Consider the following 26630-nt stretch of genomic DNA (forward strand, 5'->3'; position numbering starts at 1 on the left):
TGTTATAATTCATTTTACATCATTAATTATAATTAATAATATAATTCCATTATTAATTCACAGATATTACAGTGAATTCTCAGAATAGAAAGAGATATATTAAAATAAAGGTCAACTTTTTGCATGAATTTCAGACAGGTATATACCAGTAATTTAATAAATACCACTGCGTAGTTCTGTTAATAATAAAAATTTTAAAGTAAATAATTCAACTCTGAATTCTCTCTCTCTTCAATCAGTCCAATGGTTTCTTATTTCCTGCCAGAGATGGGACTGGCCTTTGGGGGGCTCCTTATGCCTCCACTGGAAACACATCACTTTTCTAGGTCAGGGCCATTTAGTTCCATCTCCCAGAAAATAGTCTTCATCATTTGAGAGTCACAGTGACTGAGCCTCAAGCCAGAAGCAGTGGAAATGATTTCCACTGGCAATGTGCACATGCTGTCGTAAGGAACTAGGGAATGATTTTTTTTTTAATGAGGAATGTGAAGTCATTCTGCCTTTCCTTTGCATCTTTTAGGAAGGAGCAAAATTAATAAAAGGAACAACTAAAGAAGAAAAAATATTGATATGTAACCTTTTTCGCTTGTTTTTTGGTCGCACTGTGCAGCTTGTGGGATCTTAGTTCCCCAACCAGGAATTGGATCCTCACCCTTGGCAGTGCGGGTGCAGAGGCTTGACTACTGGACCGCCAGGGAACTTCCCATATTTTCTATTTCTGATAATTCTGAGTTGACTTAAAAACACGTCCAAAAATTTAAAGTAGTACATTTAAAGAAGAGATTTTAAGTGATAAAAACTTTTCAAGTAAACATTTGCTTTTTGGTAGCAAATATCTTAAGCTTATAATGCAGGTTCAGGTTTATAGAGAAAGAGAAAGAAAGAAAGGAGGAAGCAGAGATTGGTGTTTTCCTCCAGACTGTATGTTTTCTGCCAACAGAACTATTTTTGTCTTTAAACAAAATCAGCTTAGTTCAAATCAGCAAAGTAAAAAGCCAGACCCTCTCAAAATGTAATCATCAGAGATAGCTATTGCTAATACTTAGGTATATAGCATTACATACTGCATGTATTAAATATGGTTATGTAATATACAGGCTGTTCATTGTTCACAATAGCCAAAAAGTAGAAACCACCCAGATGCCCATCAACTGATGAGTGGATAAACTGTGGCACATGCATATAATGGAAAATTATTCAGCAATAAAAAGAAATGAAGTAATGATACATGCTAAAATATGGGTGAGTGAAAGAAGCCAGTTAGACCACATATTGTTTGATTCCATCCATATGAAATTTCCAGAATACACAAATCTATTGATACAGAAAGTAGATTAACAGTAGCTTAGGGCTGGGGGAGTGGGGTGTGAAATGGGAAATCACCACCAATGGATACGGGAGTTTCTTTTAGGGAGAACAAAAAAATTCTAAATTTAGATTGTGGTGTAAAGATCAGACCTTGCGGTTGCCAAGAGGGAGTAGGGGAAAAGAGAGAGAAGGCTGGGAATTTGGAGTTGGTAGATGTAAGCTATTACATTTAGAATGGATAAACAACAAGGTCCTACTGTAGCACAGGGAACTAGACCCAATCTCCTGAGATAAACCACAATGGAAAAGAATATTAAAAGAAGAATGAATATATGTGTAAAATGAGGTCACTTTGCTGTGACTAGCCCAGAGACTGGCACAACAATGTAAATCAACCATACTTGAACCCCACCAGGCTGCTCTGTCCATGGGATTCTCCAGGCAAGAATATTGGAGTAGGTCGCCATTGCCTTCTCCAGGGGATTTCCCAACCCAGGGATCGAACCTACATCTCCTGCATTGGCAAGGGGATTCTTTACCACTGAGCCACCAGTATACTCCAATATAAAATAAAAATTAAAAAAAAAAAAAAAAAAAAGAGGCTGATGGAACCAGGGCCATACTCTTATGCATAACACTGCATAGCTCCTCCATAGTAGGTTTTCTCTCATACATGACTCTATTCATGACACTGAGAACATTATAAAGGCAATTTAAACTATTCTAAACAAAGAAATCAAAGACTTCTGAGCAGCCAGTGAAAAACAGGAGCATATTTTAAGTGGATGGAAGGAGAATAAAAGGAGGGCTCTCCAGGGAAAGCCAGGACAGGTCACAACTGGAAGGGAGAGCAGGTTTCTAGAGATCACTTAAGTCCAACTTTGCAGACTCAGAATTTTGATTAGACACAGTCACAGACCAACTAGACAGTGAAGAACAAAGATGAAAGACAATGAATGCATCACAAAATAGTGGCTCTATCCGTGGAATTCTCCAGGCAAGAATATTAGAGCAGGTGACCATTTCCTTCTCCAGGGGATCTTCCCAACCCAGGGATCAAACCTGGGTCTCTTGCATTGCAGGCAGATTCTTTGCCATTTGAGCCATCAGGGAGGCCCATATTTTCTTCTAGCATGTGTCATTTTATTTTGAGTTTCATTCAAACAATCCATTCATTCCCTGCTGATTAGCTTATGTGGTTGTCTTGAGTTAGGGCTGGCCTATCTACGAAAGCCATTTAGAAGATAACTTACCTAACTGCTGAGCCCACTCTATGGCAGTGCCTGTGTCTCCCGCATTGCTTTCAGCTAAGCACACCACTTCTTGCCCGATCTTCCACCCAATTAATGGATAAAAGCCTTAAAAACAAATAAACAATATAAGTCACATAATAAAGAGTGAATTCATTACAGGGGTGTCTGCAGTGGAGCAATCTGATTATCTCAAAAACTAGCAACATGCCTATGGGGTCAGACTGCCTGAGTTCAAATCCCCGCCCTGTCTCATTTTCTAGGTGTGGTTTTACAAGTTTCCAACTTCTTAGGTCAGTTTCCTTGACTGTAAAACGGTGTGAGAATAAACTGAGTTAATACAGAAAAAGAATTAGTGCCTGGCATAGAGTATGAACAATAAATATTAGCTTTTATCAGCTACAAGCAATCTATGTCTCTAGAAACACAGAAACAATATTTTAATTGAGAAAGTAATGGTTATTACAAGATTTGTTTGTTAGAGAACTAACCATGTTATTACAGTTATCTGCAGTTTCTAAATAAGGTTTCTAAACAGAAACAACGATCATTTTTCTTTTTTTTTTCCCTTAATTTTTATAAAGATCATTTTTCTAGCTTTTGTTTTCCCAATTAAGGGGAAATGAAGAACAGCAGGCAGGATGAAAGACAGGAACAAGATTTTAAAATCCACCTCTAAGTAACCATGTTAAAGGAGCAGGGCTCAGACTAAAAGCCCCAAGCGCTCCCGAGTGTAGTTACATAATCTAAATTTCTTGGATTCTGCATTCCAGGATTTCTTCAATTAGGCAGAACAAATTCTTAGTAGTTGTTATTAAAATTCTAAATATACAGGACTTCCCACTCCAGTATTCTTGCCTAAAGAATTCCAAGGAGAGAAGAGCCTAGCGGGCTACAGTCCATAGGCTCACAAAGAGTCGGACATGACTGAGTTAACTAACACACTCCCTGGTGGTCCAGTGGTTAAGACTCTATGCTTTCACCACAGGGGCTAGGGGTTCCACCCCTGGTCAGGGAACTATTAATAAGATCCCACATGCCATACTGTGAGCCAAAAAACAAATTAGAATGAAACCCTGAATACACATGCATCACTAGTTGAGAAGTACCAACCCCAAAAATATTCACAAAAAGAATAAATCCCAACACATGAAAGAAATTTTAGAGACCTAGAAAGATGGTTTAAATAAATATAACAAGTGTTAAAGGTAAATCTTTGAAAAGCTGACCAAAATATCCTAATCTTTCTGAATTTTTCCATAGAATCCTGGTTATTTCTTAGTGCTTTTAATTAAAAGAGTAAAAGCAAGTGGGTATTGACTATCTCTAAGACGAATAATGAAAAATATTAGAGAATATCCTTAATATAAAATAGGAAAGTAGTGTCATAAAAGTTAAGTGAGTGAAAAAAAAATGATATTTCATTAACAAATAGGATAAATTCTAACTCCTTACCTCCAACACTCTGTTGAGGGTTATTTCCAGTATTAATATCTAAAAACGTCCCAGTTCCCATGGTTAACTTCACATCTCCTGTCTGAAAGCAGCATTCTCCAAACATGGCTGCTTGCTGGTCAGCGACCTGCCAAAACAAACAAATATAAGGTCTTTATGCCTTTAGCACTGGTCCATTTCACTGTATCCCACTGTCTTACTCACTATAGTCTCATGGTTCAATACTTTCTTTCCTTTTTTTCTTTTTCCTTTAAACAAACTCCCTGGTGAGAACATAGCAACAACTATATAACAGGAGTCTCTCTAGGACCATAACATTATGTGGAAAACTAACATGTCTCAGGAATTTTTAGTGGGCAATCTACTTGACCACTTTGAAGAATCATAAGAATAATCTTAATAACAAAAGTCAGAATAAAATTTGTGCAGAAAAAAACAGCTAAGGTTCGTTATTTGCAACTTGCAAGCACCTTCATTCATTAGTCAAAATAACAGACCACACAAATTTCCCTTTTAAGAAGTAGCATAGGTGTGGCTCAGAGGTTAAATTGTCTGCCTGGAATGCGGGAGACCCAGGTTCGATCCCTGGGTCGGGAAGACTCCCTGGAGAAGGCAATGGCACCCCACTCCAGTACTCTTGCCTGGAGAATCCCATGGACGGAGGAGCCTGGTAGGCTACAGTCCATGGGTTGCAAAGAGTAGGACACGACTGGGCGACTTCACTTTCACTTTCATAGGTGAATAAGTAGATGTAGGTTAAAACCATATATTTCCCAACCATACATTTTTGTTAAAAAGAAAAATTATAACTTCTTTTTTTTTTGGCCACAACACATGGCTTGTGGGATCTCAGTCCCCCGATCGGGAATTGAACTCTAGCCATGACAGTGAAAGTGTCAAATCCTAACTACCAGACCACCAGGGAACTCCCTATAACATTTGCTAATGTAATACATGTAGATATATTTAATATATATACACCACAATATTTTAAGAACCAAAACTCACCTGAAGAATGCTTTCTCACTAATCAATAAGTTTTCTGCTGCTGCTGCTGCTGCTGCTGCTAAGTCACTTCAGTTGTGTCCGATTCTGTGCGACCCCAGAGATGGCAGCCTACCAGGCTCCCCCATCCCTGGGATTCTCCAGGCAAGAACACTGGAGTGGGTTGCCATTTCCTTCTCCAATGCATGAGAGTGAAAAGTGAAAGTGAAGTCGCTCAGTTGTGTCCGATTCTTCGTGATCCCATGGACTGGAGCCCACCAGGCTCCTCCGTCCATGGGATTTTCCAAGCAAGAGTACTGGAGTGGGGTGCCATTGCCTTCTCCGAGTAAGTTTTCTAGTCATACCTTAATCTAAACCTGAGCCTACTCTGAGTTGAATAAGACTGATCTTCTCCAGGAATTTGTAATTTGAGAATTAAATTCCCATCCCCTCACTTGACTCCTCCACCTACTGGAGTGATTGTCTATGTAGGGTCAGATGTTCTACACCTCCTTCGTAAGCTGTTACAGGAAATTAAAAGCAAGGCCTGAGTTTCTATAGTCAAGAAAGAAACCTCAGGGGCACTCCTGGTGGTCCAATGGCTAAGACTCTGCTCGCAATGCAAGGGGGCCTGGGTTTGATCCCTAGTCAGGAAACTAGATCCCACATGTTGCAACTAAGAGTTCACATGCCACAACTAAAGATCCTGCATGTATCAACTAAGACCTGGCACAGCCAAATTAAGTAACTAATTACTAAAAGGAAACAAAGAAACCTCAAAAACCAGAAACAGCTAATTTTTCACTCATCCACAGATTCTTTACTGTCTCAGTAGAGGAAGGATTTTATAAAATGTAAATGCACTTTAAAAAATAATAAAAAATAAAATGCAAATATTTGTCTTCTTTATTTTAATTGCCCTCTCACAGTTTCTTATATTAATATAAACTAAGCACTGGCCCTATCACTGCTTCCTGTCTCAGAGTATCAAATATAAACCACATATTACTCAGACTACAACATTTTCTAAAAATTTAACATAGTACTTTTCTGAAAAACAACATATAGAGAAGTCAGAAAAAGTTATAAAGAATTTCCATGATAGAACACTAGCCCATTGGTCCCCTTTCCAGAAAACAGAGAATCCTTTTGATTATATTTAGGGCCCTTTAACTTAAAAACAAAAAACACACTCTATTCTGCTTGGACGTTTGTGTTTCTTAAACTAAACCTAACTATTCACAGATATTCATTTAGTTTATATACTATACAAGGAAAAATCCTCAAGTTTTCTACTTACCAAGGCCACTATTGGTATAGGCACACCAAATATCTCTTCATCCACTGATCCAAAATTGTGGCTTCAAATAAAATTGATTAAAAAGTAAGTTATAGCTCTAGAAATATTAATTCTAAAATTTAACATAGCCCCAAAAGTTACATAATGAACATACAAGCACCTTGGAGGTGTAATAGTGATAAAATAATTTTCCCCCCGAAGGCGAGGTGAATTCAGGGACAATTTTGCTGGTTTCTATATCTGATTTTCATTATTACCTTGTATCCTTCACAGGAGGCAGGAGAGAGAGCGGGATTGAAAGCAGGGAGGTAACGATCTTGCTCCAACACATCTGGGCATAAAAATATGTCATCAAAATCCTAGCTAAATTATACAAAAATTGGTGATTCAAAAAGAAGGGGAAAAAACTTTACCTCATATGGGTCAAAAAGTCCAGTTGTGCTGGCATTTGAAAAATCTGTGGCAAATTCAGAACCTAAATTTACATTGGAAATGATCTATTTATTATCAGGTAGTGTCAATCTACACCCATATCCTTATCAGTCTCAACCTTGCCTGCTCTCAAATTCATTCAAAATGTGCATTTCCAGTGCAAAGTCTCCAAAGCAATTTCCTGTTTAACACTTTTAGGCACATTGTCAGCTCATGATTCCCAGTTTAAAGATGAGGAAAGGGGCTCAGAGAAGCAATGTGATTACCTACAGCTATATATACTCTAGGTACAGTTGCAAAGAAGCAGATTCAGTATTGAACTCAAGTCTTACCACTCTCAAACATAAGACTTTTCTCAGTCTTATGTTTGAGGTGTCATCACAATTTAAAAATCACTCTTGTCTTAGAAAATATCTGAAATTAATCTAGCTTTACAATAACAGGAAGTTATTAGGGTCCCAGAAAAAACAGGATGTCTGGGATATGGGGGGAAAAGTTTAAAACTTTCGCTTCTTTAAGATGAATGATTTCTATCAGTCAAATTCCAGTTACCTGAGCAGATCTATCAAATCACCTTTACCTTTTGTGAGCTTATGTAACAACCAGGTATCAACAGTCCCAAAGCAGCAATTTTCTTCTTCCACTGCCTTTTGCACCTTGAAAACACAATAGCACATGATCAGTTCAAAAGGGATAAATTGTTAAGTGCATGATCAAGTGCCAATCACTAAACACAGTATCATCCCATTTTTTATAAAAATTTATATACAGAGAAATAATTTCTAGAATTTACCCTCAACAATTCTAAGCAATTACTACAGAGTATGAAAGGCTTTAGTTTTACACTGAGCATGCTTATTTTTGTGATGAAGAAAAAGTGTATCTATTTTTTAGTTTACATATATGAATATGCCTAAATATAGAAAGTCTAAAATGGGATATAGCACAATAAAGCTCACAGGTCAAATCAAAACAGTTGCTTGTTTCTGTATCACAAGTTAAGAATGCTTTTTTAATTTTATAATGGTTAAAAGAACAAAAAGAATACTTTGTAACACACGAAACATGAAATTCAACTTTCCATTTCCTTTAAGTTTTACTGACCACAGAGAGCACAGCCACGCTCATTTCTTTCTGTATTATTTATGGCTACTTTCATGCTACACTGGCGGACTGGTTGCGAGGGAGTCCTCATGACCTCTGAAAGCCTAAATATTACTTACTTGGCACATCACAGAAGAAATCTGCCGAAGCAAAAAAAGAATCAAAACCTCCTTAAACTAGCTAACAGAGAAACTGCCAAGCTTGTAAAGCTATCGTTAACTTACTGGAAAACAATTCCCCAAATCCTACTTGGTCATCTCTCCAACTCTTATTTGTCCTTTAAGACTAGCGTTTCCTGGATATGCCCAACCCAGCATCCAAGGACATCTCTCATACAGTCACCATCTCACAACACCATTCATTCCCTAAGCTCCTTAAGAGCAGGAACTAGATTCCATTTATAACTCCAACACCTAGGGACATCCCTTATCCCTTTCAAATAACAGATGTTAAAAAAAAAAAAAAAAAACTTGCTAAATAAATGAGGTAAAAAAACAGCAAATGCACATATTTAAGAATGAATTATATTTTAATAGTAGAAGGGATCAATGAAAGAAGATGAATGGCATAAGTTTTAAAAAGAGAAGTCACCTTATCACAAGTATTTTGAAGAGTCAGGTGTTATATCACTTAAATATGGAGTGTGTACATGCATGCTAAGCCGCTTCAGTCGTGTCCAACTCTTTGCAATCCCTTGGACTGTAGCCCCCCAGGTTCTTCTGTCCATGGGATTCTCCAGGCAAAAATATGGAGTGGGTTGCCATGCCCTCCTTCAGGAGATCTTCCAGACTCAGTGACTGAACCTGTACCTCCTGTGACTCCTACACTGCAGGTGGATTCTTTACCGCTGAGCCACTGAGGAAACCCTAAATATGGAATACTTTAAGTAAAATAATGATATTTGAAACTTTCTAAATTTAGAAATTGTGATTCTCTAATTTGTTTCAAATTAGACAAAGGTTCATCTGCATCTTTCTTTTTTTGCCATGCCATGTGTCATGATCCTAGTTCCCTGACCAGGGACTGAATCTGTGCCCCTGGCATTGGGAGTGCAGTGTTAACCACTGGACCAACAGGCAGGTCCCCAAAGGTTAATCTGTATTTCAGCAAGTAGCAACAATGCCCACCAGGTAGTAAACTCACCTGTTCATTTAAAAACTACTTCAGGGCCAGCCCCTCTGATAGGCAGTAGGTCCTCATTAGGTTAGCGAGGGAGAGAGTAGTCAGGGCTTCCTAACACAGGAGGACCAAGAGCAATCCTCTTCACGTTGGGTTAAGACTCCAAATGACTCTACTCTAGGAGTAGGGGTAAACTAAAAGCTTCTTACAGGAACTCCATCTCAGCTTTGAATCATTTCAATCAAGCTGGATTTAGAAGAGGCAGAGGAATCAGAGATCAAATTGCCAACATCTGCTGGATCACAGAAAAAGCAAGAGAATTCCAGAAAAATATATACTTATGCTTCACTGACTACGCTAAAGCCTTTGACTGTGTGGATCACGACAAACTGTGGAAAATTCTTAAAGAGATGAGAATACCAGACCACCTTATCTGCTTCCTGAGAAACCTGTGTGCAGGTCAAGAAGCAACAGTTAGAACCAGACGTGAAACAATGGACTGCTTTAAAATTGGGAAGGGAGTATGTCAAAGCTGTATATTGTCACCCTGCAATCAAACCAGTCAATCCTAAAGGAAATCAACCCTGATATTCATCAGAAGGACTGATGCCGAAGCTAAAGCTCCAATACTTCGGCCACCTGATGCGAAGAGCTGATTCACTGGCAAAGACCCTGATGCTGGGAAAGACTGAAGGCAGGAGGAAAAGGGGCAACAGAGGCTGAGATAGTTGGATGGCATCACCTACTCAATGGACATGAGTGTGAGCAAACTCTGAGAGATGGTAAAGGACAGGGAAGCCTGGTGTACTGCGGCCCATGGCATCACAAGGAGTCAGACATGACTTAGTGACTGAATAACAACAACAAAGTAATCAGGCATATGAGGAAACAAGAGAACATTGTGGCAGGGGTGGCTGGTGAGGGTGGGAAAGAGAAAGAGACAATCCATAGGAGTTACATATACTAGCCATGGATTTTAAAATAACATGCTGATTTGAGGCATGGGGGTGGAAAGAAATTCTAAAACTTAAAAACGAAGAACTTAATGCTTGGGTTTTAATAACAGTGTATTAGAAACAAAGAGATAATAAAAGAGTTGGAAGACCGGTTAGATGAAAATACCCAAAATAAGGCCCATAGAGACCAAGGAATGGAAAATATGTAATAAAGAGTGGGAGTCAAAAAGGATTTAGTCAAAAGATCCAACATACATGTAAGCAGATTTTCAGGAGAATGGAGCAGAAATTTATACTTGAAGATAATAGTTGATATTATCAGTTTTCCAAATCAACAAGATATCAAGCAATGAATTTAAAACTTCCTACAAGGCCCAAGCTTACCAGGTGGCACTAGTGGTAAAGGATCTGTCTGCCAATGCAGGAGATGTAAGAGACATGAGTTCAAGCCCTGGGTTGGGAAGATCCCTTGGAGAAGGGAATGGCAACCCACTTCAGTAGTCTTGCCTGGAGAATTCCATGGACAGGAGCCTGGCGGGCTATAGTCCATGGGGTCCCACATGGTCGGATATGACTGAAGCAACTTAGTGTGCATGCATGCATGAGGCCCAAGCAGGATGTCACACTGAGATAAGTGCAGAAAATGTGCTTGATCAAGCCAACATCCATACATAACAAAATATCTTAGCAAACAGGAAAAGGAGAGTATTTCCTTAAATTTGATAAAGAATATCTAAAGAAAACCTATCATAGATTCATACTAAATGGTGAAATGTCGAAAGCTTTTGTTTCAAGATCAGGATGAGAAAAGCATCTTTGCAGTCATCCTTTCTAGTCAATATATATCCTGCAGGTCCTTATCAACATAAAGAATAAGAAATAAAAGTAGAGTCATATTTCTGTATCACATGTTATTAGGAAATTATAAATTAAACCAATGAGATACTACTTCACAACTATTGTGTGTTAGTCACTCAGTCATGTCCAACCCTTTGCGACCCCATAGACTGTGAAAGTGAAAGTGAATTCTCTCAGTCGTGTCCGACTCTTTGTTGCCCCATGGATTGTAGCCTACCAGGCTTCTCTGTCCATGGAATTCTCCAGGCAAGAGTGCTGGAGTGGGTTGCCATTTCCTTCTCCAGGGGATCTTCCCAACCCAGGGATTGAACCCAGGCCTCCCACATTGCAGGCAGATGCTTTACCATCTATGCCACCAGGGAAGCCCATGGACTGTAGCCCACCAGATTCCTCTGTCATGGGATTCTCCAGGAAAGAGTAGTGGAGTGGGTTGCCATTTCCTTCTCCACTTCACAACCTCACAACTATTAGAAGAGCTAAAATCCAAAGTACTGACATCAAATGTTAGCAAGGATACGAAGCAACTCCCATTCATCGTTGGGATGAATGCAAAATGGTAGATCCACTTCAGAAGACAATTTGGCAGTTTCTTAACAAATTTAAAACATACTCTTACCTTATCATCCAGCAATTGCATACCTAGGTATTTACCCAAATGAGGTGAAAATTTATGTTCATATAAAATCTGCACAGTGAAACCACTGTGAATGATACTGTAATTGTAGATATACCACATTAATAATACTTTATAATAATGTGTCACTATTGATTAATCAATTGTAACAAATGCAGCATATTAATAACAGGAAAACTGTACTGGGGAAATATGGAAACTCTGTACTTTCTGCTCAAGGTTTCTGTAAACCTAAAACTCCTCTAAAATTAAAATTTACTAATTTCTTAATGGACAAATGATTTATTCAGCTTGCATATATCTTCTTGAGTCAGTCTGGGTAGTTTGTGCAATTTCTAAGAAATTTCCCCTTTTATTTAAGTTATCTAATTTGCTGGCATACGCTTGTTCATAGTATTGTCTAATGCTTTTAACTTCAGTGAAGCTGGAATTAATATTAACTTTTTCATTCATAATTTTAGTTATCTGGATCTTCTTTTTGTTTTCTCTTTTTCTTTGTCAGTCTAGCTAATCTTTTCAAACCCACTTTTGATTCTGTTGATTTTTTCAACTGTTTTTCTATTCTTTATTTCAACAGTTTTCACTCTAGTCTTTATATTACTTTCCTTCTGCTTGTCTGGGTTTTCAGTTTGCTCATTTTTTTCCCCAGTGTCTTAAGATAGAATATTAGATTTGTTTTAACATAGTCTCTCTATATAATATAGTCTTAATCTATATTTCCTTGTAAACACTATTCTTGGTACATCACATTTTGGTATACTATGTTTTCATTCATTTTCATTCATCTCAAAATATGTTCTAATATCTCTTGAGATTTCTTTTTTCAACCGATTATTTAAAATGCTTTGTTTAATTTCCACATAGTTTTGAACTTCCCAACTTTCTATTACTTATTTCAAATTTCATTCCTTTGTAGTTGTAGAAATACTTTATATAATTTCAGCCCTTTTAAATGTATTGAGACTGTATTATGGTGTATAGTCTATCCTGGAGAAGCTTCCATACACCCTTAAGAAGGATGTGTATCCTGTTGTTATTAGCTTTCTGTAAAAGTCTATTAGTCTAGATAGTTTATGCTATGGTTCAAGTTTTCTGTTTCCTTATTGATCTTCTCTCCAGCTGATCTACCAATTATTGAAATGGGGTACTGACATCTCCGACTACCACTGATGCATTGTTTATTTTCACTTTTGGTTCTGCCAATTTTTGTTTTCTGTATTTCAGAACACTGTTATTAGGTGCATACAAGTTTGTAATTGTTGTGTATTTCTGATGGATTGACTTATTATTATAAAATGCTCTTCTTTATCTTTAGTAAAACTTTTGTTTGTTTTTAAAGTCTGTTTTATCTAATATTAGAATGGTCATTTAGCTTATGGTTGCTGTTTGCATGGACATCTTTTCTATCCACTGACTTTTCAAAAAAATATTTCACTGAGGTATAGCTGATTCACATTGTTGTATAAATTTCTGCTATATAGCAGAATGATTCAATTATATATATGTATATATATTCTTTTTCATATTTTTTCCATTACAGTTTATCACAGAATATTGACTGTAGCTCTGTGTGCTACAGAGTAAGTCATCCTTGTCATCCTATATATTCTAGTTTGCACCAGCTGATCTCAGACTCTCAATCATTCCCTTAACAACTCCCTCTCCCCCTTGGCAATCACAAGTCTGTCTTCTGTATGTCTGTGAGTCTGTTCTGTATAGTAGATTCCATCCATTTACTCTTTTATTTAACTGTCATTTTGACTCATTTACCAGCCTTTTGCATTTTCTTTTTTGGGGAGGGGCATGCTGATCAGGGACTGAACCTGGGCCCCAGAGGTGAAAGCCCAGAACTCTCCCTCCAGACCACAAGGGAACTCCCCATTTAATCTTAACTGATCTGTTTTTCTGGTCTAAAGTATGTCTCCTGTAAGATAGCACACAGTTTGATTTCATTTTTTTAATCTAGTCTAAAATCACAATGAAATATCACAACCAACCCACCAAAATGGCTAAAATTAAAGACTGATAATATCAATTATGATGGTAAATGAAATTAAAATCTCTCATTCACTGCTGAGGAGTGTGCAAATTGACAAAAACTGGAAAAATGTTTGATATTATCCACTAAAGGTGAAAATATATATACACTTTTATGCCCTAAAAAATTCCATTCCCATGTATAGATACAATAGAAATACATTTACAGCAATAGAAATGCAGAGCATTATTCATAATGGCCCCAGACTGGAAATAACGCTAATGTACATGAACAGAATGGATACACACACCCTGGTAAAATCACATGCTGAACACTAAATTACAATGAGAATACAATAAAATTAATGTACACACAGTGCTATATTTCACAAATATAATGCCAAGCAAAAGGAGTCAGATACAGAAGAATAAACACTGCATGATTCCATTTACAAAGTTCAAAAATATTCCAGCAAAGAAACCTACGTGTGGTGTCCAGGAATAAACATGTAAATTACAAAAATGGAAAGAAAACATCACACACAGTGCCACCATGTTCTATTTCTTGATTCAAACAGTGTTAAACAGACGTTTGTTCCACAAAATATCACTGAGTGGTAGGTACGTTTTGGTTCATTTACTTTTCTGTATGTGACATGATTCACCATTAAAATGGTTTAAAGAAATATTGAGTAAAGATTCCTTGTCTTCCATCCCAATGTGGTAGACACAATTTTCCCTCAAATAATCAAATTAATGTCCTTATTCCTTCCATTTTTTTCATTCCTCAAACACACACACACACAATCTTTTCTTACCTCAATCAGGTTCTGCAAAATCCAGGCCAATCTCAAAGAAACATGCTGAGTTGTGAAAGTGAACAAACTGGCTGCTAGAAATTGTTTACTTCTAGTGAAAAAGTGCAGTACTCGGCAGGAACTGTGTATGAGCTATTTTTTTAAAAAAAAGATATTTTAGGAAAATGTGTTTAATGGCGTTTGATGTTTCTATATCAATTCTATACACATGCAAACAAACTCAACAGCAAACAACTTCTTTAATTCCTTATATAGTGTCCTCAGCACATAAGGAAATCAAGCAAAGCACCCTAAGAGGTCAATTTGCAGTCTAAAATATGAAACGTGACACACCTACTATGAATGTCTTCAGAACACTGCAGGCTCAAGTACTTACAAAAACCTTTGAAAAATAACTATTTTATACTTCTTTACCTATTTTCAACTATGGAAGTAAAGCAAGAGGGTCAAGGGAGAAGGCTATTTTTCTATTAGAAATATATTTTTAATCAACTTAGTATTAACACAGAAGGGAAGTTTCCCTACACATTAAGTGTTTAAAATTTGGGATGAATTATTTTATTTAATACTATTTATATTTATCTAATGATTAAAGATGAAATATACAGTTTTAAGTTTACTTCTTAGTAATGCAAAATCTTTAATTGGAAAAAAAAAAAAAAGCCTTATACAAAAAACTAGCATTGAGTTTTAAGGTTTGTAAGACATACTAGAAAAAAACCCCCAAAACAACAAAATAAACATGTATCCCGCTACCTAATGACAAAGATGCAGATGGATGATTCAACTTCTGAAACTGATGTTTTACAAAAAATTCAATTACAGAGAATTTATCTACTTGCATTTTTCCCTCGGTTATTCCTACTCCTCCTCAAAAGAAATTGAAAGATTTTGGTTTATTTAAAATAGAAATACAAATTTATTTTTCCTTCATTTTTGGCATAAGGCATCAATCAATAAATGTGTAGACTCAGTTCTCTCATTACAGTTTTGTTCTTCATTTTTTTTTTTTGAACAATAGACTTCAACTTTTTTCACCTTTTCTTTCTTTTTGATGAGAGCATTTAAGTTCTACTCTCTTAGCAAATTTCAGTTATACAATATAGAATTATTAACTATAGTCATCACATTACACGTTAGATTCCCAGACCTTATTCATCTTATAACCAGAAATAGTACCCTCCTTTTCATCCTGTTCAGTACTCTGACCTTCTGCAGGCCAACCTTCTGCACTTTACATTACTTATTAAATACAAGACTTTTAAAAAAGTATTTAATAATCCTCTTTCTGATGTGTTATATGTTAAGAAATGCTTCAAACTGAAGTTCTTCCTCTACAAGCAACTAGATTTTTCTCTATAAAGACTTAGATTTGGGATCCTTCAGGGATCTTCTGTTAAAATGTAGATACTTTGGTGGGGGCACACAAAAAATATTAAGACTTCTAACACCTGCACTTTTAGTCAACATACGAACAATGAACACTTTTGTTCACATACTGAACAACTATTATTGAGTGCCTTCCAAGTCCCAAGAACAGTGCTAAGGCCCTGAGAAAATAGAGCAAACAGGCAGAATCCCCGTCTTCTTGAAATTTACATTCTAGCAGGAAGAGATAGGTAAATAAGTAATCAAATCAATAAATGAGATCATCCAAGAATACAATGGTTCTAAAATGAACCCCTATTTAATATACTACTAAAAAAGAAAAAATGCTATAAATTATGTTGTGACATAATGCTAAGATATAATTCATGGTTAAAATGACAAAAAAAAAAAAAATCCCTGATGATTAAAAATGCATCCTGTTTAAAAATCATCGGGCTTCCCTGATAGCTCAGTTGGTAAAGAATCTGCCTGCAATTCAGGAGACCCCAGTTCAATGCCTGGGTTGGGAAGATCCCCTGGAGAAGGGAAAGGCTACCCACTCTAGTATTCTGGTCTGGAGAATTTCATGGACTGTATAGTCTGTGGGGTAGCAAAGAGTCAGATACGACTGAGCAACTTTCACTTTAAAAATCATTCTTTTCAAAATTAGAAAAAATACACATCTTATAACTCATACACTGCTGGTGGAAATGTAAATGGTACAACCACTCTGAAAAAAAAGTACAGCATTTATTGTCTTATAAACAAAACACACAATTACCCTATATTCTAGCAGTCATCCTCTTGGGGTACTTATCTCAGAGAAATGAAAACTTATGCTCACATAAAACCCCATAAGCAAATGTTCATAACAGCTTTATTGGTAACAGCCCCAAACTGACTCTAGCACAGATGTCCCTCAACAGGTGGCTCATGAATAAAACTCGGCAATAAAGCAGAAAGGAGTACCGATACATGTAATAACTTGTGTTCTCCAGGGAATTATACTAAGCGAAAAATGACCCAGATTAAAAAAGGTTATGCTGCACGATGCCACATGTCTCACATTTTTGAAATGAGAAAAATTTGAAATGAAGGACAGATTAGTGGTTGCAACGAGCTAAGGATGGGAGAGGGTGGGGAGGAACGCAGAGTGAGGCAGATGTGGTTATAAAAAAGCAGCACGAGGGATCCTTGTAGTGATGAAAGTATTCAGTGCCTTGACTGTGGTGCCAGGTAAACGAACATGCGGAAAAAACTATAGAAACTAAAACACATACACCTATAAACAGAGATGAGTAAGAGTAAAGCTGGGAAAATCTGAATACGATCTATGGAATATATTAATGTCGATATTCTGGTTTAACATTATGCTATAGTTTTGTGAAATGTTACCACTTGAGAGAAGGTAAGGGATCTCTGTATTATTTCTTACAACTGCATGTGAATCTACAATTGTCTCAATTAAAACTTCAATTGAGAAATGTGTGTTAGATCTTTGAAGTTTGAGGACTGTTGTGAAAGAAAGGACAGTAATAAAGACTGGATTGGAGGCAGGGGATGTTGCTATAAATAAGATGGCAGAGAAGGGCTCCCACAGAGGAGGCGACGGCGAGCCGGGCCCCGACGATGAGAAGAGTCCAGCCATGATGGTGGAGGGGGTCCCTTGCAGGGATGAGGGCTTTAGGGTGAGAAAGGGCTTGAGGGCTGGCAAAACGGGAGCCTAACCCTTAGCAGCTTCAGGGAGAGCGGGGTCTGGAAAGAGGTCAGGGTCAAACTATGATAAGAAGTTAGGATTTTATGCTAAAAGCAAAGAAAAGCCTTAGCAGCCATTAGGCATGAATCAGGACAACAGTGAGAAGAAGCATTGGTGCCTGGAGGAGACATGGTGCTGGGAAATGGCCACCATGCGTCAATTTCTTCATCACTTTGCCTGGGGACAGTGGTGGCTAAACTCACTACCTTGGTGCCAGCTCTGACACATTCTCCCTAAACATTTCCAAGAACCTCCATCACTGCTGTCACCACAAGGATCTGGAAAAGGACAGTTACAGGGTAGGGTTCCTTCAGCAGGACCGGCTCTGCAATTTTGTGTGCTAAACTCTTATGAATCTGTTTGTATGCATTTCTCTGCTAGGAGAGGCCCAAAGTTATGTCACAGACATGTTCGGTATTAAGTAGCCAAAGTCCTTTAAATGTTCAGTTTTGTGCCTGATGCCAGTTTTATGTCACAACTTGAGATTTGGGGCTTATTCTACAGAAATAAATGTTCTCACAATTTATTTTCAAGGGCATAAACATTTTAAACACTTCAGTGACCAACTTAAGTGAAGTGAAGTGAAGAAGTGAAGTGAAGTGAAGTCGCTCAGTCGTGTCCGACTCTATGCGACCCCATGGACTGTAGCCTACTAGGCTACTCTGTCCATGGGATTTTTCAGGAAGAGTACTGGAGTGGGTTGCCATTTCCTTCTAGAGGGGAACTTCCCAACCCAGGGATCGAACTCGGGTCTCCTGCGTTGTAGGCAGACGCTTATCGTCTGAGCCACAAGGGAAGCCATCTTAAGGAATCGAATGTCTAATAAATTGACTGATTAAAAACTAAAATTATATATTAAAGTATAACACTGCACATTATAAACAGTACAATTTTAAAGTATACCAAACTTCACAACATTTCCTTATAATCCCTTTCAACACCCTTGCTCTTTCTGTAAACAGCATCTCTGATATTCAGCTTCACAAGCTATTAAGGGAGAATACATTTTTATATATTAAACTAACAAAAAAATCAGTGTGGGTGAGACTATGGCAGATATGCTTCATTCATGTATTACTGTCATATTTATAATATGTTGGGTTGACCAAAAAGTTGGTTTGGTTTTCCCTCATGATGTTATGAAAAAGCCAAACAAACTTTTTGGCCGACCCAATATTTGGACTTGCTTTTCATATAAAATTAATGTCTTCAAACACTTATTAAGGAAACCTGATGTTCCAGACACTCCCCTATCTGTCACCTGGGAGGGGCAGCCTAGCTGAGAAAGCTGTGTGGTATTAGAAGCATTAAAATAATCAGTATTGCATAGTTAGTCTTACAATTATTGGAGAAGGAAATGGCAACCCACTCCAGTGTTCTTGCCTGGAGAATCCCAGGGATGGGGGAACCTGGTGGGCTGCTGTCTATGGGGTTGCACAGAGTCAGACACGACTGAAGCGACTTAGCAGCAGTCTTATAATTAATATTTAGTATAATATAATAACATTTGGTCTTGATTATAAGACCAAATACTGCAGGTATCACATTTGAGGGGCTGGAAAACTGCCTTCCTCTTCGACTCAGTAACCTCACACTTCTGAGTGATGTATCGCAACCACTGCCCGTCGTCACCAGCGCTGTCACCGCCTTACCACGTGCCAGGCATCATGCTGAAAGATTGTGGCAGTCAGGCAGTCAGCTAGTTATCTACCTCAATATCCATTCTCCACTTTCATAACTATGTCCAGATGATAAAATCTGGACATGGTCTGTACCTATACTGGACATAGTCTGTATTTTTTCTATTTCTCCAGGAATAAGAATGAATTCTCAGTAACTTGTGAACCTCTCGCCCACCCCAAATCGCCTCAGGACTTCATGAAGAGTAGCTGTTAAGCACTTCAACCCACCACACATACTTCTGGGTGACTCCTATTAAATTTCACTAGTATGGGGAGTGTGCATGTGCATGTTATTCTCTTCTTAATGTCCTAAAACATCATCAGTAGATTATATAATTCAGCATACAGCTGAAGAATATATACGGGAAAAACAGTAACATCCAAATCACAGAACATAAGGAAAAGATTACCTTCATTAAAAGAGAACCATTCCAAGATTTTACAAGTTCAGTAGCTCGTAGGTCTTGCCAACTAATGAAGTTGTGGAAATGCTTTCCCGTTTTCCTAAGAAAGATGGAAACAGTATTTTGAGACTCATTATAAATCAGTGACTACATTATATAAAAGACCTGCTGCCACAAGAGAAAACAAATTTAGAGGTCAAACTGTAATTTCAACATATGATTTAATTAGGTGGGGCTCTGTAAATGTCTCTTTTTGATTTGACAAATTGAGCACACTTTGTAACAATTATGTGATATATAGCATAAATTTTTCAATCAGATTCTATCCAAAAAGTTATCCTTTTTGAAGCATGACAATGTGGGCACTTCCAAAAACAAAGCAAAACTGATGAAACATCTTTAAAGAAGCTGATACAACTTTAAAAGCAAGATAAAGAAGCCGATGCTTTTTCCTTTCATTGTACTTATCTTGATAATACACAATCAGATAAAAACTGTACCTACAGGAGTGCTGAAATGTAGCCTTATCCTATTTTATGCTTCTCAACTTTAGGACTGGTTAGCCACTGGCAACCTACCCGGCTTCCCAAAATTTGTTCAAAAAAATAAATAAATAAATTCAACAAACTGGGTCAACACTACAATGAAAGTATAGCCTTAAGAAATATAGTAGAAATAAATACTTTTTCCTTTGAGGATCCTGCAAATCAATCACTGTCATCCACTCAGCTCCAGCATCCAGCCCTGGCTGGCCTGCTGTCTTTCCTCCAGGAGGAAACACTACCCCTGCGTGACCGTGAAAGTGAAAACTGAAAATGTTAGTCCCTCAGTCATGTCCAACTCTTTGCGACCCCATGGACTGTAGCCCACCAGGCTCCTCTGTCCATGGAATTCTCCAAGCAAGAATACTGGAGTGGGTTGCAATTTGCTTCTCCAAGGGATCTTCCCGACCCAGGGATTGAACCCAGGTCTCCCGCATCACAGGCAAACTCTTTACCATCTGGGCCACCAGACCACGTTCAGTTCCCAAGACTGTCATTTCCAATGCTTCTTTAGCAGTCCTCACCCAGGGTCACATCCTCAACTTTACCACCTGGAAACATTCTACCACTGGTATTCTATCACTGTGTTATAAACCTGAAACACTGTAAATCAAGTATACTTCAACTGAAAACACAAAATAGCTTAATGAGAGGAAAATTCTCACAGTATAATATTAAAGGAAAAAAAGCAGGATTAAAAACTTTACATATATTGCAATTCTAACTTGTTAAAAAAATAAATAAATTAGGCAAATTAACCAAAAACCCCCCCAAAACTTAACTTTGTAATATATCAGTAGGCATGTCTTGCTACTGGATTGGCCAAAATGTTTGTTTGGGTTTTTCTGTACCATCTTATGGAAAAACCTGAATGAACTTTTTGGCCAACCCAGTATTATTTCAGTTCTCTCAGTCTTACTCCCTAAATACCTTCCCTTCCTTTAATCCCTCAAACATCCCCTTTTCTTCCTGAGACCCCTACCTAGGTTTACTTTCCTACTGGGCTTATTTACATGTTCTTCCACTTTAATGGGGGCTTCCCAGTGGTAAAGAATCCACCTGCCAATGCAGGAGACACAGGAGACGCGGTTCGATCCCTGGGTTGGGAAGATCCCTAGAGGAGCAAACGGCAACCCACTCCAATATACTTGCCTGGAAAACTCCATGGACAGAGGAGCCTGGCGGCTACAGTCCATAGTCACAAAGAGTTGGACACGACTTAGCGGCTGAACAACAAATCACTTTAACAACTTGCCTTCACATGCTATCAATTCTTTTTTTAATTGTGGTAAAATATACATAACATAAAGTTTACCATTTTAACCATTTTTAAGTGCACAATATAGTGTGGCATTAATGTTGTGTTAACAGAGCCACTATCTCCAAACACTTGGGCTGTTTCCTCCTCCTTGCTACTGTGAATAATGCTGCTATAAACACTGCTGTAAAGTATCTGTTTGAGTCCCTGTTTGCAATTCCTTGTGTACATATCGAGGATTAGAATTGCTGGGTCATATGATAATTCTATGTTTAGTTTCTGAGGAACTGCCAGACAGCTTTCCACAATGGCTGCACCATTTGACATTTCAACAACCAGTGTATAAGAGTTCCAATTTTTCCATATCCTTACCAACACTTGTTATTTTACATTTAAAAACTTATAGCCATCCTGGGGGGTGTGAAGTGGTACCTCATTGTGGTTTTGATTTGCATTTCCCCAACAAGAATTTTTCATGTTCTTATTGACCATTTGAATATTATTCAAGCCTTTGACCATTCATAAATTCGTAACTGGGTATAGGTTTTGGTGGTATGGTTGAGCTACAGGAGTTATTTATATATTCTGGATATTAATCCTTTACCAAATGTACAATTTGCAATATTTTCTACCATTTTGTGAGTTTTCACTCAAAGTGTGAAAACTTTTTTTTTCTTTCTGGTTTTCACTTTTATTAATGGGATCACAGCATTCCCCTACATCATGAACAGAGTACTTCTTTTTCCTTGAATGATCCAAATGGTCACCATTATTACTACTACCAATCAGAAGAGTGATTCTCCATTTGTTTTAGTCCTCAGTCTTAAATGAAATTAGAAGCCAAACACAGCAAGACACACACCTTTCATATTACATGTTTCAGTCAGTTTTCAGAAATCAAATTTAAGATATCAAAGGCTATAAACTTTTTCAGACACATTTTTAAATTGCACATTATACATTATGCCAAAATAATTTCAAGACAACTTTATTTCTTATTATTTTAGATTAAATTAGGGTAATTCTGTTTCTATTTTGGAGAATTCTAATAGTTAAGAAAAAATTTTTTTAATTACTCATCATAAACAGATAAAAACATTTTAATAGCATTCTTTGATGCACAAAAGTTTTTAATTTTCAACTTTAAAAATGTTTTTAAAGTTCAATTTATCTATTTTTTTCATTTGTTAGCTGTGCTTTTGATGTCATTTAAGAAATCATAATAAATCCACAGTGATGAAGATTTCCTCTACATTTTCTTGTAAGAGTTTTATAGATTTGTATTTTAAATTTACTCATTGATCCATTTTTAGTTACCTTTTCTTTAATGAATTTTTATTTTTTAAAATTTTTTGGCTGCATGGCATGCGGGATTCTAGTTCCCAACCAGAGACTGAATTTCTGCCCCCAAGAGTGGGAGTGCAAAGTCCCAACCACAGGACCACCAGGGAAGTCCCTTGACTTAATTTTTATATTTGGTATATGGTAAGGGTCTCACTTCATTCTTTTGCATATGGATGTCCAGTTTTCTCAGTATCCTTTGTTGAAAAGACTCTTCTTTCCCCATTGCCTGGTCATGGCTCCCTAGTTTCTATGGATTGCCATAACAAAGTATCACAAACTGGGAGGCTAAAAGAATAGCACTTTATTCTCTCCCAGTTCTGGAGGCTAGAAGTCCAAAATTATGGTGTTGGTAGGGCCGAGCTCCCTCTGGAACCCGTAAGGGTGTCTGCCCTCATCTATGCCTAGTTTCTGGTAGTGTGGATTGTCACTCAGTCATGGTCGACTCTTTCCGACCCCATGGACTGTAGCCCACCAGGATCCTCTGTCCATGGAATTTTCCAGGCCAGAACACTGGAGTGGGTAGCCATTCCCTTCTCCAGGGGACCTTCCCAACCCAGGGATTTGGGGGTTTGCAGCAATCTCTGGCATCCCCTGGCTCATAGCCACATCTCTCCTATCCTCCTTCTTCACATGGTAGTGTCCCTGTGTCTGCTTCTCATGAGGAAATCAGTCACATTTGATGAAGAGTTCTTCCCTGGTGGCTCAGAGGGTAAAGCATCTGCCTGTGATGTGGAAGACCCAGGTTCGATCCCTGGGTTGGGAAGATCCCCTGGATAAAGAAATGGCATCCCAATCCGTTATTCTTGCCTGGAGAATCCCATGGACAGAGGAGCCTGGTGGCCTACAGTCCATGGGGTTGCAAAGAGTCGGACACAGCTGAGCGACTACACTTCACCCTACTGCATTAACACCTCATCCTAATTAAATAACTACATTTTCAATGACCCTATTTCCAAAAGTGACTGCCAAGGCACTACTGTTGGTTTTATTGGGCCATTCCCACAAATCTCCCCCACTTTTATGTGTGAGATTACTGAATCAAAGAGTAAGACAATTTTCCAGCTCCTTAAATGTGGCGAAACTTGCTATATTTGATCTTGTAATCAGTACCGCATAGTGACTGTTCTAATAACTTTTGATGCCACACAGTCAAATGCCTTCTCAGTTAGGGTGTCCCTACTAGGTGGTGCATGGAATGTAGTATCAGTTTTCCTTGATAAGTATTTGGAGGTGTCAATTAGATATGAAGCAAGCATGAATATATTATAGAATATGACAGCAATGCATGACTGAAACAAATTTGCCATAATCTCACCCACACTGATTTTTTTGTTAGTTTAATACATAATAACACATCTTGCTTTAATAACTTGTGAGGCTGAATACAGAGGGGCTGTTTACAGGAAAGGCAGAGCAATTAAGGGAGTTTTGGCAAAACTAATACAATTATGTAAAGTTTAAAAATAAAATTAAATTAAAAAAAAAAGGCATGAATTCTGAACTGTATGGTTTTATACTGTTTGTAATGTGTAATTTTATACCTTCATACATAATTTCAGTTTGTAAATGATAAATCTATCCAACATTCCTTACATCAACTAGTTTTTAACTCAGGTCAGTGAGATTCTTCTCTTTTTATATTTTTTAAGTTTGTTTATGTATGTATGTACGTATTTGGCTGTGTTGGTCTTAGTTGCAGCACGTGGGGTCTTCACTGCATCATCCAGATCTTTCTTTGCTGCACGTGGGCTCAGTAGTTGCGGCACTCGGGCTTAGTTGCCCTGAGGCATGTGGGATCTTAATTCCCCAACCAGAGGTAGAATCCACGTCCCCTGCATTGGAAGGTGGATTCTTAACTACCGGACCACCAGGGAGGTCCCTCAGTGAGATACTTTAATTTTTCATTCTTTTGAAAATAAACGTGGTAGCTCTAGAAATCTGTTTTTCCCACTCCTCAGTCATTGCCAATTCTTTCTTAACTGAGAGCTGCAGCTATCAGTTTGTGACTTTTCCAAACTGGTCCTGCAACCTGTGTATTCCTTGTTATGTGTGGTCACTGATGTTTCTGAAGCTTCTGTTATCTTTCCTATGTGATCAGCTAGGGATCTGACACACATTTTCCAAAATGTGCGGCCCCCAAATCCCAAAAAAGGTACTGGCCCTTTAAATCTTTCAAGCGATGTGCCAAAGGAAGCCACTGTAGCTGAGAGGGCCAGAGCCTAGGTAAGCATCTGTGCCAGTTCTGCAGGGCATTGCAAAATCCACCAGAGTATATAGGCCCAATTTTTTTAAGTTCAGTTTCCATTGGAGGATAATTGGTTTACAACGTTGTGTTGGTTTCTGCTGTACAACAGTGTGAATGAGCCGTAAGTATACATGTATCTCCTCTCCCTTGAGCCTCCCTCCCATCTAGCCCCCCATCCCACCACTCTAGGTTGTCACAAAGCACTGATCTGAGTTCCCTGTGCTATATAGCAGCTTCCCACTAGCTATTTCACACGTGGCAGTACACATATGCACCAACGCTACTCTCTCAATTTGTCCCACCTTCTTCCTCCACTGTGTCCACATTCTGTTCTCTACATCTGTGTCTCTATTCCTGACCTGCAAATAGGTTCATCAGTACCATTTTTCTAGATTCCATATGTAGGCATTAGTTTTTAATTAAATTTTTAATCATAAAAATATATTTGTTTTTCTCTTTCTGACTTACTTCACTCTATTCAATAGGTTCTGCATGTGTGCATGCTAAGTCTCTTCAGTCATGTCCAACTCTTCGTGACCCTATGGACTGTAGCCCACCAGGCTCCTCTGTCCATGGGATTTTTCCAGGCAAGAATACTGGAGAGGGTTGCCAAGCCCTCCTCCAGGGGATCTTCCTGACCCAGGGATCGAACCTGTGTCTCTTATGTCTCCTGCACTGGCAGGCAGGTTCTTTACCACTAGAGCCACTAGTGAGAGGGTAACAGGCAGGAAGGCCAGGGGTCTCCAAATGGAGGAAATAGCCTGCAAGTGTCAGACATTTTTATCTCTCTTAAGCGGCAGGAGGAAACAAACTAGCAATATTTTTTCCTTCTCTATACAAATTTAAAGGGAGGTTTCTCTTAAAATACTGTGTTGCCATAAGGACACCTGGTTTCGCCTGAAGTTAGCTATTCTCGAGCCTAGAGATAACCAATGCCTTTTTCTTATGGAAATGTTCATCTTAAGCTATGCTAATGTACTATGCCTTTACCCCAAACTCTGTTTCCAAGTCGGTTCCGCCTCTTGGCCCAGAACCTACTTGACAAACCAGTATGTTATACTCAGATATTGTTCCCCTAATCTATGTAAATGAAACCATTTGTATGGTGGTCTGCCCTTCTTCAAGATTCAAGTTAATCATTTTATGGCCCAGGATAAACCATTTGGTGCCAAGATTATCCCAAAATGCATCTTATGGGTGAGGGGCCTGGTGCCATTCTGAATTTTAAGACATTCCTTTCTTTCATTAACAGACTGCTAGTGACTATATAACATCCAGCTAAAGACTAGCAGGGGGGTACTCTTTCTGCCCCCTTCTGATGCCTATGTCAGAAGCTTTCTCTATCTCCTTTATACTTCAATAAAACTTTGTTACACAAAAGCTCTGAGCGATCAAGCCTCGTCTCTGGCCCCGGATTGAATTCTTCTCCTCCGGGGGCCAAGAATCCTGGTGTATTCGCGTGATTCAACAACAACCTTTCACTAGGAACCCCAAATCTTTGTGGGACAAGATTCCCATGACCTGCCCTGGCACCTGCCCTCAGTCCTGGGAGGTGGGCTGCCTTCCCCACATATGCAGTAGGGCTGAAGAATGGAGCTGGTGGCACATGCCATCTCTTCCCCAAGGACAGGGGTCTCTACCTTCATCCAGCAATCTGCAAGTTAATATCAGGACAGGTCAGGTTCCAGAGTTCTGAAAGAGCTTGTTCCAGTCTTTCCCAATCAGCAGTTGCTGTGGTTGAGGGACCAATCTCTACAGCTTCCCACTCCACTATTGTGGTGATGTCACTCTCTATCCCTGGACTTTCAAGTTACCTACCTACCTTTTCAATACCTA

General features: G+C 38.3%; 1 protein-coding gene across 20 annotated transcripts in view; it reads right to left on the bottom strand.

Annotated features, from left to right (window-relative positions):
* GK5 (glycerol kinase 5) overlaps positions 1-26630 on the bottom strand; it is an 81077-nt gene that overhangs the window by 25745 nt on the left and 28702 nt on the right. For 13 of the 20 annotated variants that reach the window (XM_086375020.1, XM_086374758.1, XM_086375545.1 and 10 more), the window contains 8 exons: positions 19412-19505; positions 14196-14327; positions 7310-7385; positions 6711-6772; positions 6555-6628; positions 6298-6358; positions 4014-4140; positions 2562-2666 (listed from right to left, as the gene is read on the bottom strand). In XM_086375020.1, the coding sequence (XP_086231146.1) occupies positions 2562-2666; positions 4014-4140; positions 6298-6358; positions 6555-6628; positions 6711-6772; positions 7310-7385; positions 14196-14327; positions 19412-19505 (731 nt within the window). Of the gene's footprint in view, positions 1-2561; positions 2667-4013; positions 4141-6297; positions 6359-6554; positions 6629-6710; positions 6773-7309; positions 7386-8976; positions 9199-14195; positions 14328-19411; positions 19506-26630 lie in introns of those variants that run through there. The other 7 variants (XM_086376175.1, XM_086375853.1, XM_086376267.1 and 4 more) reach the window with 4 other exon arrangements.

This window comes from Bos grunniens, chromosome 1, assembly GCF_055505025.1.
Source record: "Bos grunniens cultivar Pamir isolate PY7600 chromosome 1, Bosgru_T2T1.0, whole genome shotgun sequence".
Lineage (NCBI taxonomy): Eukaryota > Metazoa > Chordata > Mammalia > Artiodactyla > Bovidae > Bos > Bos grunniens.